Source organism: Pyrgilauda ruficollis, unplaced genomic scaffold (genome assembly GCF_017590135.1).
Source record: "Pyrgilauda ruficollis isolate IOZ18807 unplaced genomic scaffold, ASM1759013v1 scaffold3, whole genome shotgun sequence".
Classification (NCBI taxonomy): domain Eukaryota; kingdom Metazoa; phylum Chordata; class Aves; order Passeriformes; family Passeridae; genus Pyrgilauda; species Pyrgilauda ruficollis.
Genome location: NW_024524377.1, coordinates 13,953,052 through 13,965,175, shown reverse-complemented (window position 1 = coordinate 13,965,175; position 12,124 = coordinate 13,953,052). Strand labels below are relative to the sequence as shown.

Genomic DNA, 12,124 nt, shown 5'->3' with positions numbered 1-12,124 from the left:
TCCAGCACTGCAGGCATCCCACTGATGGTTCTGTGGGAACTGGGGTTGAATAGGACAGCTGGGGTTTGCAGAAAGGTGGAATATATATTGAACCAGCTGCAGATATCTTCTGCCTGTCTCAGTTTTGATTATGCCATCCCCCAGCTGTACTCTTAAACAATCTGGATTTTGCTCCTTCTTCTCCTCCTTTTCTCAGTGCACTGAGCTCCAGCACTTAGCTGCTAGCACAGAGCAAGGCTGGTCTGAACCTCTGCTTCCCTCCTGCTTGCTTGTAGTAGTCTCTTGTCAAGGTGTTTGTAGCTGGAAGGATTCCCAGGCTGCCATAGGGCTCTAGAGACAGGCTGCAGGCAGCCGTGGGCTCAGGCGGCCATTGCCATGAGCCTGAAGCTATCACCACTGTTCCACGGGCATCAGCCCTGCTTTATTCGGCTGTTATCAATGAAAATGATGCCTTCAGTCATGGGTTTGGCTATTTCAGTGCTTCCTGCTGCATCTCTCTGCCCTCTAAAGCAGTACTGCCTTGAGCATACATAGCTTGTAGGAAGACTGTCAGCCCCCTTGCACTATGCTGAACTAGCAAAGCCTGGTGACTGGAGTGCCTGGTCATTTACTTCTAGCAGAATGTCCCTGCTGGCCCCCTCTCCAGGGGACGTGAGATGTAGCAGCAAAGGGCATGTGTTCCTCATGGGTCATGGACCTGTCTGGCCACCTTCATCCCTCCAAAGTGCCAGTGATCCTTACCCAGCACAGAGAGCAGTGTCCAGGGCCTGTGTAAAGCCCTTCCCTGTGGGCTACCCTCCACTTAGGGGAAGAACAGCCAACACAGGCTGAGCTCAAGTGCTGTGTGTGGTGCTGGCAGAAGTCAGCACCCAGGAACTGTGAAGGACACCACAGCATGAGAGAGGTGAGCAGGGGCTGTGGCCCCACTGTGCTGCATAATCAAGTGGGGGGATAAGAGGGAAGGAAACTATTTTAAAGCCATCAAAGAGGATGGCTATATCAGAGGAAGGGTATTAAGCTAGTTATGGAGCTGTCCTGTATCAGGACAAACAGTCCCTAATAGAGTTGTCTGCTCCCTGTCCCAGTGCCTGACAAGTTGTTTAATCTGGGTAGAGTGTGTTTGCTGCCAGGGATGCATGCTGCCCACCTACACTGCTGCCTGCCTCCAGTGCTGCCTGCTCGGCCCTGCTTGGAGGGTGGAGCTGGCTTCCTCACCCCACTGCCAAGCACCAGCCAGGCATTCTCCATGTCACCCCGCAGCAAACACACCCAGGGCACCCAGCCCCACCATCTGCCTTACTGCCACTGTCCCCGACAGCAGAGAGTCATAGCAGGGCCCAACCCATCCTGCTGTATTGATCAGAGCAGAAACTGAGGCTGCTATGAAGAGCCAGACTGGGCCCTGCACCCTGTGTCTGGTGGCCAAGGCAGGGGCTGGCACTGGCATCTCGGAAGGTGCCTCTCTTGCAGCACTGTGCCTAAACAGGGAGGAAGGAGTGCTTGCACAAGCTCTTGCCAATGTCCCTCCTGAGCACTTGTCCAAGTGGATGTTCTTCTTATCCCTCTGTTTACACTCCCCCTCAGCCACTATCTCCTCTTTTGTCAGCTCCCCTTGCTTTTGCTGGGCTGTGCAGCTGCCCTTCCGTGGCTCTGCCCCACAGACTCAGTGGTTTGGGGCTGATCCTGGTTTTTGCGGTTGGTGACAGTGCTCATTTCCTCTGCAAAACTGGTCTTTGAGCCAGACCCCACAAGACTGCTGGTCTGTACATCCTTCCTGCCCACTGTGCTCTGTCAGCCTCAGCTGATGTGGAAAGGGATGAGGGTGGGCAACACCCTTTGTCCCCTGTCTTCCTTTCCCAGATGATGAGGGTGTTCCCTCCACCCCAAGCTGAAAGAATGATGCCTCTGCAGGCATTTGGATTTTGCAAGCTTAAGAAAAGGGTAGAGTGCAGGGACACCCAGGGCAACATCACAGGGGAAGCTGGAGGGCTCTGACGCCAGTGGGATGCTGACAAGCACAGTAATTCCTGTCCGTGGGCTGTGTGACACCAGCCCGGGCCTTGCCTTCCAAAGACATCCCTGCCCTGCAGCCCGGGCATGGGCTGAGCTGTGCTGTGCAAAAATGCTGCAGCAGTGGTGCCTGACCCCAGCGCAACAAGCACTTTCTTTCTGGGCACAAGGGCTTCATTTTGCAGTGCCTCAGAGGTCACACTCCCCAGTTTAATGTGAGGCTGGTGAAATAGGGGCTTGTTCTTAATGCGCTGAGCACCAGAGTCAAAGGGTCACACAGGTCCCTTACCCTTGGCAAACTGCTCGGCTGCCTGGGGTTGAAGCCAGGCTGGAGGCAAGCTTTCCAGGCTGGAAACACTTGAAAACAAGTGGTTACTGTGGGGAAAGCCACAAGTCACTTCAACTGCCAGGCAAGAGCAGGAGGTTGAACATGTGCTGCTTGACCTCCCCAGCAGGCTGGAATGCTGTCCTCATGCTGGCAGCCCACTGCCCTGTTCCCACCTCTCCATGCTGCACTGCAGGTGTCACTTTCCTGCAGCTCTGGGTTTCATTTCTGGAGCTGAAAGCTTCCCTACATTCTTCCAAAAGCTTGCATTTCCATGCTCAGCTTGCTGTCTCCTTGCATCCACTTCTTCCTTTTTCTCCTGGCCTGGGATGGAGATTGTGACCAGAGTGTCTGTGCTGAATCTGGAACGCACTTTTCCCTTACAGAAATGTTAATGCTACAGTTGCATGCATGAGAATGGGATTCAATGAAAACTATTTCTTTATGTCCTAGTCAAATTCCCCTCCATTTGCTGCAGCTCTCCCTCCATAGAACTTAATGTGTTACCTGGGACTGATCCATCCATGAGCTGGGGAGAAGGAAGGAGTGAGCAAGAGCCCAAAGCAGCGCCTTTTTTCCCAACCTGTTGTGCACACACCTGCATCTCTGTCAGAGTACAGAACACTGCTCTGGGGGGTTCCAGTTGCCCTCCCACGTAAGAGCACTAAGCCTGTGTCCAGGTTCTGATGCAATGCCCTGGTGGCTTTGCTGATTTAGGGAAGCAGCAGGGCTGCTGCAGAATAACCAAAACCCCACACTGGATGTGATTGCCACAGTCCCCATAGCTCTCCTTGCCCCAGCCTCCTGGCCTTAGCCCTGCCCAGCAGACCCAGTGCTGCACCAGAGTGCCAGTTCCTAGAAATCCTTCAGCAGAAGGAGCACGTGTTTCAGTAAGGAGAAGCAGTGCTCCATGAGCTTATGCAGACACCAGCTTTGGCATGACTATTTGGGTTGTGCAAGACTTCTCAGCATCCCTCCTCGTCCCCACACAACAGGACCCAGGACGTCACCACCACGTGTGGTGGTTGGCCCAGTGTGGAGACTCAGCACAAACAAAATTCCCACAGAGCCAATTTTAGCAGTGCAGAAATTGAGTGGCCAGGGTCCTTCGGTGAAAGGACAGGGCACGGCTGCAGGGTGGTGACTCAAAGCCGCTGCTGCCACTGCGCTGGCCTTGGCGGTGCAGTAGGTGACTCTAAGGGCACTTCTCGAGGGGCTGCATGCTCAGCCCGGTCCTGCTGCAGGAACTTGGCCTGGGACACGAGAAGCAGCACAGGCTTCAAAAGGCTTGAGGCACATTACCGCCATACAGGCACGTCTTGTTCTGCATTCCCACCATGTGTGGGGCCACCTCTCCTCTCCTTTCTTCCATCCTCGCTCTCCACTGGGCGGGGAAGCACGCTATAAGGAACAGGAGGTTATTGTGCAGAAGACTGAGGCCGGAGCGGGTGCTCCCTCCTCTAACCCTGCGGCGGACTCACCCCTGAAAAGCCCGCGGGCTGAGCCGCACCCGCGGTTCGGAGCGTCCCCCTACAGCGGGCAGGGAGCCTCGGGAAGGAGCGGCCTCCCGGGAGCCAAGGGCTGCGCGGGGCGGAGAGACAGAGCCGGGCAGCGGGGCCGGACGGAGCTGCTGGGGCGGGAGTCGCCTCTGGGAGAGTTTCGGCCGGCGCCGGCCCCAGCCCGTAGCCCCGCGCGGCCTCCCAAGCCGCGGGCGGGGAGGACCGAGGGCAGCACCGGGCCGTGCCGGAGCGGGGCGGGCCGGGGCCGCTGCTCCGCGGCGCGGGCGCTGCCCGCAGCGGAGCGGGACACGCGGGGCGGAGATGCGAGCGGGGCGGTCGGTACGCACCGGCGGGCGGGCGGGAGCGGGGCGGGGCGGCCCCGGGCCCCTTTGTTCGGCGGGAGGCGGCGGCGCGCCGCCCCACCGCTTTGTCCGCCTGCCGGCGGGAGCCGCTCGTCACGGTGTGCCGTGAGTGGGGCCGGGGTGCTGCGGGAGGAAGCGGGGCCGTGGGGCTGGGCGAGGCAGGTGGCCCGGGGACCGTACCCCGGGCGGCGGGAGCCCCAGGAGTGGGCTGGGGCCGCGGGCGGGCGGGATCGGGGGCTGAGGGTCTCGGACAGGCGGGATCGGGGGCTGGGGGTCTCGGACAGGCGGGGGCAGCTGGGCTGGAGGCCCTCGGGGCGCTGGAGTCGGTGGGACCGGGGACCCTGAGAAGGCTGGGGTTGAGGGCTGGGTCCCCAGGGTAGCAGGGGTCAGTGGGACAGCGTCCCCCGATGGGCAGGGGCTGGTGAGCCCCATGGTGGGATGCCTGCTGCTGTGCCCCTGGGCAGGGGAAACTGGGGGTCTCAGACAGGGCAGAGGGGACTGGGAGCCCCACGAGAGGGGACTGGGGTCGGCAGGACTGAGGGGTAGGTGTAGGGCCCAGCCAAGGTATGTGGTGCTAGTCCTGACTCCCAGCGTGGCCGGGAGGCCCTGGATGGCTGTGCTGCTTTGAAAACTGGCCTCTGGACACCTGCCCCGGCTAGGGGACGGGCTGCAGGTAGCTCTGCCCTGGCTATGCCCACTGCTGCTGCCGTCCCACGTTGCCAGCCCTTCCCGTGCCACACTTCCATAGCCACCACAGCAATGCCACCCTATGGCTTTGCTTTCCTTGGGCTTGGTACCTGTCGTGGTTTGACATAGCTTGGTTTTAGTTCCTGGAACTGTCCTCCTGCCTCATCCTCTCACCTTGTTCTTCACCCTGGTGCCAGTGTGGTGTGCTGCTAGACTAGGGTAAAGGCAGACACAAAGCACCCACCTTCCAGGGAGGCAGTGGGGGAGAGGGGCTCACACCTGGGAGACAGAGCAGCAGTGAAACCTTGCAGGGCGTATGACCACAGGAGGGTGGTGGCCCTGATGGGCTGAATTTGGGTCCCTGGTGTTGCCAGCCTGTGCCACCTCCTGCAGCAAGAGCATGTCCCCAGCATAGATGCTTGTGCTGGAGGGACTGTTCTGCTTAGGTGAGGTTGGTCAGGAGGCTGGCTGAGCTCAGTGTAAAAGATCCTCTTGTTCTGGACAATAGTGGAATCAGTGCAGCATCAATCATCATCTGCAGGGACATGCCCTGGCCAGAGGTGGTGGGATGGGGCTGGCAGGGGCTGCTGGGGGCTCTGTGCAGACACATACCCTCTGTTCACTGTGAGCCATCCCTGCCACCTGCTGCCCTGGCTTGCATCATCTCATGCAGAAGCTGCTGAAACCAGGGGTGGCAGTGGGTGTTGTGGGTGTCTTGTGTCTTCTTTGGCCAGGAGATGTGACATGGTCCTTGTAATTTCCTCCTAAATCTCTACTGTCAGCTGTTTTGCCAGGGTTTTGTGCAATTCCTTGGCTACCCCACACTGCCCCTTGCTATCACTGTCCTGTCCCATGTTCCATCCCCCCACCAGCCCTTGCTGTGGATCTGCAGGGTGCTGTGAGCACTGGCCACTGCAGGCTTTGGGGGTTGGGATCCTGCAGGAGAGAGGGCACAGCACTGAGGTTGGGTGGGAGAGTGATGCTGCATCTCTACTGAGCCTCAGAGGAGAGCTCTGTGGAGCGAAGAGGACCTGGCTGATTAGCACGTGGGGGGGGATGTTGCTCTGGGGACCTGCCCCTCTCAGCCAGGGCTCAGGGTGGGCAGCTGCAGCGTGCCAGTGGAGCTGCCATGTATTGCCTTCCTCCAGTGGCCTGTGGACCCTCGTGGGAGGGTGTGAGTGCTTTTGCAGGGTGTGATGCTCGTTAGGGACCTGTTCAGTGCCAGGTGATAAATGGGTGCTGTGTCACTAGATGAGAAGGAAGTGGTTCTGCTCCTGCTTGTCCCCTCACAGTCCCCAGCTGGTGCTGCCCTACTCTGGCATGTTTGCTCTGGTTGTGACTGTGCTCACTCTTCCCCTAGATGTGTCCCTGCAGGCAACCAGGATGTCCCAGCCTTTCCCCATTGCCTCCACCCACCTGGCTGGTGGCAGGGTGGGAGCAGGATGCAGACGGGAGCACAGGGAGGCGGTGCTGAGCAGGGAATAAAGTTTTGGGGAGGCAGCTTCCTGAGCAGGGCTGTGTTTATGGGTAAGGAAAGGGACACTGGTGCTGGAAGAGGGAGCGGGACAGAGCTCAGCTAGCAGCTGGCAGACTTCAGGGTCCTGGTGAGATGCATGCAGAATTACTCAGTGCCTCTTTGCCTGTCCCTTCCTTGCAGGATTTGAGCCAACTGCCTGGTCAGGATGAGCTGGAGTTTCCTGACGCGGCTCCTGGAGGAGATCAACAACCACTCAACCTTTGTGGGCAAGATCTGGCTGACCGTCCTCATTGTCTTCCGCATCGTGCTGACGGCCGTGGGGGGAGAGTCCATCTACTACGACGAGCAGAGCAAGTTTGTCTGCAACACGCAGCAGCCGGGCTGTGAGAACGTCTGCTACGACGCCTTCGCGCCCCTGTCCCACGTCCGCTTCTGGATCTTCCAGATCATCATGGTGGCGACGCCGTCGGTGCTCTACCTGGGCTTTGCCATGCACCGCATCGCTCGCATGCCTGAGGCCTCGCGGCGCCGGCCGCCGTCAGCCCGGCGGGCGCGCATGCCGGTGGTGCGCCGGGGAGCCGGGCGAGACTACGAGGAGGCAGAGGATGACAATGAAGAAGACCCCATGATCTTTGAGGAGATCGAAGTGGAGAAGGAGAAGAGCCCAGAGGGCGGAGAGAAGCATGATGGCCGTCGCCGTATCAAGCAGGACGGGCTGATGCGTGCCTACGTCCTACACTTGCTGTGCCGCTCTGTGCTGGAGATGGTTTTCCTCTTCGGGCAGTACCTGCTGTACCGCTTTGAGGTGAGCCCCTCCTACGTGTGCAGCCGCAGCCCCTGCCCACACACTGTCGACTGCTTTGTCTCCCGCCCCACTGAGAAGACCATCTTCCTCCTCATCATGTACGCCGTCAGCGGGCTCTGCCTCTTCCTCAACCTCTGCGAGCTCTTGCATCTTGGTGTGGGGCGTATCCGTGATGCCCTGAGCCAAGCTGATGGCCCCCCACTCCCAACTGGTGGCAGTCCTGCACCACAATACCCAAAAAAAGCCCCCAGCGCCCCCCCCACCTACCACTCCCTGAAGAAGGAGCTGCCACAAGCCCCACTGACCAACAGTAAGCTGGACTACCGGGAGAGCCTGGCCCAGGGGCGCTTTGCCCTGGCTGGAGCTCCCCCGGTGCATGAGCTGGACCGGCTGCGTGAGCACCTGCGGCTGGCCCAGGAGCACCTGGAGGTGGCCTTCCACCTCCAGCCCCCGCCACGGCCCCCCAGCCCTGCCCGCAGCAGCAGTCCCGAGGCAAACGGCATCGCCGCCGAGCAGAACCGCCTCAACCTCGCCCACGAAAAGGGGACCGCCGCCTGCGACAGGAGCACGGGTGAGCTGGAAAGAGGGATGGATCCCGCCCACTGGGGTGGAGGCATGGGAGGCTGCCCCGAGGCTCCCCTGGAGAGAGCCTTTCCCCCTGGGGTGGGTGCTAACCTGCTTTCTGCTCCCCGCAGGGCTGTGAGTGTCGCCTGGGACGACAGCGTGTCTGCCGGAGTGGCTGCCACCGCCACCGTGGGACAGGCGTCCTGCCAGGAGCACAGGGCCAAGGATGCCACACGCCTGCCCAGTGGAGGAGTCTGGGCAGCCCTGTCCCAGTGGGCAGCAGAGGGGTCAGGGGCCATGGGGTTCATTCCTACTTAATTTTCAAAAAGGGAATATCTTATTTTTGTACGTTTTTATAAACTCATCAACGTGTGCACCCTGGCATTTTTATACTTCATCCCAATCTCCACTCTGGGCCTGTGCCCCCCATCTCTTGTTTCACCCACTTTTCCTCCTCCCACACCCATTTTCCCCAGCATGTTGTCTTCGCACCTCCCTGTGCCCCCCATGCCCTTTGCCACCCGTGGCAGCACTGGCTGATGCATGTGCTGGTGATTTTGGTACTGCCCCCCTAGGTGTGGGGGACTTAGGGGAGCAGGCTGGGGGTCTGGCTGGCCGGGCCAAGCTGTGGGACAGAGTGCTGGGCTGGCATTACTCTTGGAGGGGGTGGCACTGCACTTCCAGAAAGTGACTTTGTAGCCTGGGAGGCCGTGCTGCGTAGCATCCTGGCATGGGGCCGTGAGTTGCAGGGCTGGCCTGCTTGGAAATGTCTGTGCAGAGGTCAGGGGCTGTCGTTCCCACTGCCTCCGCCCTGTCCTGGCAGGCCGCCCTTGGACCAAAACTTGTCTCCTCCCACTCTGGCTGCAGGGCTGGGACCCCCTGCACGGAGCCAGACCCTGGCCTCACAGTGTGGGGACGTGGTGCCCCGAGCTGGGCTCGGCCGGGAGCCAGTGGAGCATTCCTCATCATCTCAGCCTGGGTCACATGGGGACTTTTGTAGCGTTGTTTTTTACTCGGAAATGATTGTCACTCTGTTTTTCTTTTTTTTTTAATATCTATATTAGTAAACGCTGAAGACGTTTTGTACTGAACTGCTGCATCCGCTCATTCGGGAGGAAGGGGTGGGAAGGGAATCCTGTGCATCTGGGCTGGCGCTGCCGTGCGTGCCTTGGGACCTCCCTGCTGCCCAGCTGAGGGTGACTCAGTTGTTCCTGCCGTGAGGAGGCGGCTGCGGCCGGGGCAGCCGTCATCATCCTGCTGGAAAGGGATTGCACTGGCCGCCTTCCTCTTTGGCCCTATCACTGCCAAGGGGCCAGGTCAGGGGCTTTCCTTTTCCTCCCCATCCTCCCACCATCCCCACGTCTCCCCAGCCCTCCGCTGCTCCTGTTCCTGCACAAGCTGAGCAGAAGGGATGTTGCTCTGCTCTGCACACCCCTGCCTGGGGCAGGATCAAACCCAGCCACACCATGCCCATTTTGGCCAGCATACTCCAGTCCCCTCTCTGGTACCCCAAATCAAAGCTGGATGCCTCTAACAGTATTTGCCCATCCCCTCATTTCTCCATCTAGACAGAAACTGGCGTTTCCAGGCTGCTTTAGTAAAGGGAACAGGTTTATTTCACTCATCCCATTAAGCTTTCCAACAAGCTGTGCTGCTGTGAGAGGGCACCTTGTGGTGCCACGTGTGCTACCAGCCCTGCCACCAGTGTGAGGTTCATGGGCTCACCCAGGCACATCCTGATCCTGCTGCAGCAGCCTGGCCCTGCCTAGAGCACAGGGGAAGCTGTTGAACTCTGCAGCAGGAGGAAGACACCAATCTTTGTGGGGGTGCAGAACTGCAGGAGGGAAGCATGTGGGGAGAGATGAGGGCTAATCGGGTTGCAGACAGCAGCCTGGCTTTGGCAGGGCAGTGATGCCTCTGCCATAGGCTGTGCCTATCCATGCCCCACCATGCCCTGATTTGCTCTGAGCTGGGGCTGGCCCTAGGGCAAGTCTGGCAGTGTGATGGTCACACTGGCCAGCCCAAAAATTTGGTTTGTGCAGGGGAGGGCGGTACAGCCAAACTGCCCCATCCCAGTGGCCAGGGTTCCACTGAGAAAGCAACTCCTCCTGGGTGGGATCACGGTCCGGGGCTGGGCTGCAGGGTGCCCTAGACACAGGTGCAGTCCTCGGCCAGGATGTTGGGCACCGTCTCGTACTTGAAGGAGTACCCGCCGTCGGAGGTGGTGCGGACGCGCAGGGAGCGCATGGTGCCGGGCAGGGCGGCGCAGCAGAGCTGCACACCCAGCCGGTGGCTCAGCCCGTGGCCTGCAGCGCAGCTCCCGTGGCAGTAGTGGAAAACAAAGCTGCTGGGATGCACAATCCACTTGTCCCAGCCCAGCTCCTCGAAGGAGATGTTGAGGGAAGCCCGGCGACAGTTGGTGTGCGCAGCTAGCTCCTCGGATGGACGCTGCAGCAGGCTCAGGGCGGCTGGGGACCAGGGCATGGCAGAGCGACGGGCCCTCTCACCGCCCTTGGCCCGGGTGGTGGCCACCAGGAAGGGCATCTTGTCCCCCTCGGCCAGGCAGGGGCAGCCAGGGCAGCGCACCAGGAGCACAAAGAGCGGCTGCCAGAGCTGGGGCAGCAGCACTGGGGCCAAGTGAAACACTGTCCAGTGCTCGGGTGTCCGCTCCACCATGGCAGTCACCGGCACCCGGCCCTGAGGTGACAGGGTCAGCACGTCAGGGCTGGAGTGGTTGGGGGCAGCCGAGGGGCCCGTGTAAAACCAGAGCTGGGCAGAAGTCACCACACGGCTCAGGGTGTGTGCCGAGGGCTGGAAGAGGTAGGTGAAAATCCCTTCTTCCTCCAGCAGCTTGTCTGGCTGTGTGGGCTCACAGGGAACATCTGTGTGGGGGAAAAGATGATCAGGGTGTGCACTCAAAACTGGGGAGAATCCCCTATGCCAGATGGCAAGTGGGATGTTGCAGAGGTCCCTGGAGTGCTGGCAGGGCACCTGGCTGCTGGCATAGGCTGTGGCAGGGTGCAGAGGAGCTGATGTGCTGTGCAGCAGCTTCTGTGCTATGTATGCCCCACAGCTGATCTCTACTATGCCCTAGGCTGGTCCATTACTGTCACCTGTGCTCCCCAGTATCCTGCCCCATAGCTGGTTGTCTTGCCCCTTCCCCCCAGGGTCCATATCATGCCCTGTGCCCCAGCATTCAGCCTCCACAGCATTCAGCCCCATTCAGCCCCATAGCTGGTCACCCGTCCCCTTCTCCCATCCTCTGCATCCTGACCATCTCCCCAGCATTCTGCCCCATCTCCTGCTGTTATAGCTGGTCATCCTGCCCCATGCTTCAGCACCCTGCCCTGTTTCCTTCATATTCCAACCGCCCTTCCAGTATCCTGCCCCAATCCTTAGCATCCTACCCTATTCCATCCTGCTCCTCAGACCTTCCCATGTCTCTGCATCCTACCCAGCCAGCTGTTTCCCAGCCTCTCAGCACCCTCTTGTGCTGCCTGTCCCTCTGCTGCCTGTCCTGAACTGTTCTGCCTGTCCCTGCCTGCCATACCTTTCCAACTCCTGGCTCTCCATCAAATCTCACTCATGCCCATGTCCCAACCTGGCATACCTTCTTGCCCTTCTCCCACAGACCACCACATCAACCTCTCCATCCTTCAGCATCTGCATTGCTCCAACCCCCCACCCTGCTTCACCCTTTCATCAGGATGTTCTCACCTGTGGCAGGGAATAAGATCGCCTGGGAGGTGTCCTCCAGCTCCTCTGGCTCCACTTCGGTGTTTTCAAGGACGTCTCTCCGGCGTACCCTCCTTGCTTCCATCTGTGGCTCCTCCTGGAGAAGGGGGGGACTCAGGTGTTCCAGCACCCGAGCCCGCACCTTGGCCAGGACGAGCTGCCGGTCGGCACCCGCCGCGGTGCAGCTGGCCAGGGCGGCGGTGGGCAGCATGGCAGGCAGCAGGTGCAGGAGCAGCAGCATGACCGTGGGGCACACAGCGGGCTGGTGGCTCGGGGGGCTCTGCCGCGGGCTTCTGCCTGCCTGCCCAGCCCGTCTGCCCACTGCGCTCCCCCCGGGGCAGGGTGGCATTGAGATCTATCTGACACTGACGCAAACGTCTGCTCGCCGTGAATATTATCTCTGAGCTGTGAAAGCGCTGAGACGTCTGGAATGCGAGGACTGCAAGGACAGTGTGGTCTGGGGGGGCCGGCGCCCGGGCAAGGGGGTGTGTGTGGGGGATGCTGCCGGGAGCAGTGGGTGCGTGGGGCTGGGCCGGGCTGTGGGCACTGTGGTGCCAGGAACCTAGGCTGGCAGGGATGGAGGGGGTACCTTGGGTGAGCTTTACAGCTGCTGATGCTGGGTGCCCCATGGCAGAGGAGTTGGAGGTGTAGGGCTTCTGG

General features: G+C 60.2%; 2 protein-coding genes across 4 annotated transcripts; one reads left to right on the top strand and one right to left on the bottom strand.

Moving 5' to 3' along the window:
• The first annotated feature begins 3,886 nt into the window (after positions 1–3,886).
• Positions 3,887–8,811, top strand: LOC121356458 (gap junction gamma-1 protein-like). 3 transcript variants are annotated; one of them, XM_041472893.1, is made up of 3 exons: positions 3,887–4,173; positions 6,541–7,736; positions 7,861–8,811. In XM_041472893.1, exons 2-3 carry the CDS (start codon positions 6,566–6,568, stop codon positions 7,866–7,868), a joined length of 1,179 nt encoding a protein of 392 aa, XP_041328827.1. In that variant the 5' UTR covers positions 3,887–4,173; positions 6,541–6,565; the 3' UTR covers positions 7,869–8,811. The 3 variants fall into 3 exon arrangements, with proteins under 3 accessions (XP_041328827.1, XP_041328828.1, XP_041328829.1); XM_041472894.1 differs by having other exon boundaries at positions 4,169–4,301; XM_041472895.1 differs by lacking the exon at positions 3,887–4,173 and adding an exon at positions 5,954–6,410.
• A 547-nt stretch (positions 8,812–9,358) lies between these two features.
• INHA (inhibin subunit alpha) lies at positions 9,359–11,813 on the bottom strand. Its single transcript, XM_041472899.1, has 2 exons — positions 11,447–11,813; positions 9,359–10,611 (listed from the first exon to the last, which is right to left on the bottom strand). Exons 1-2 carry the CDS (start codon positions 11,811–11,813, stop codon positions 9,878–9,880), a joined length of 1,101 nt encoding a protein of 366 aa, XP_041328833.1. The 3' UTR covers positions 9,359–9,877.
• Between the last annotated feature and the right edge of the window lie 311 nt (positions 11,814–12,124).

Coding starts and splice junctions, on each gene's coding strand:
- LOC121356458 (XM_041472893.1), top strand. CDS start 6,566: ATGAGCTGGAGTTTCCTGACGCGGCTCCTGGAGGAGATCAACAACCAC.
- INHA (XM_041472899.1), bottom strand. CDS start 11,813: ATGCCACCCTGCCCCGGGGGGAGCGCAGTGGGCAGACGGGCTGGGCAG. Junction 10,612..11,446: donor GATCTTATTCCCTGCCACAG/GTGAGAACATCC, acceptor TCCCCCACACAG/ATGTTCCCTGTGAGCCCACA.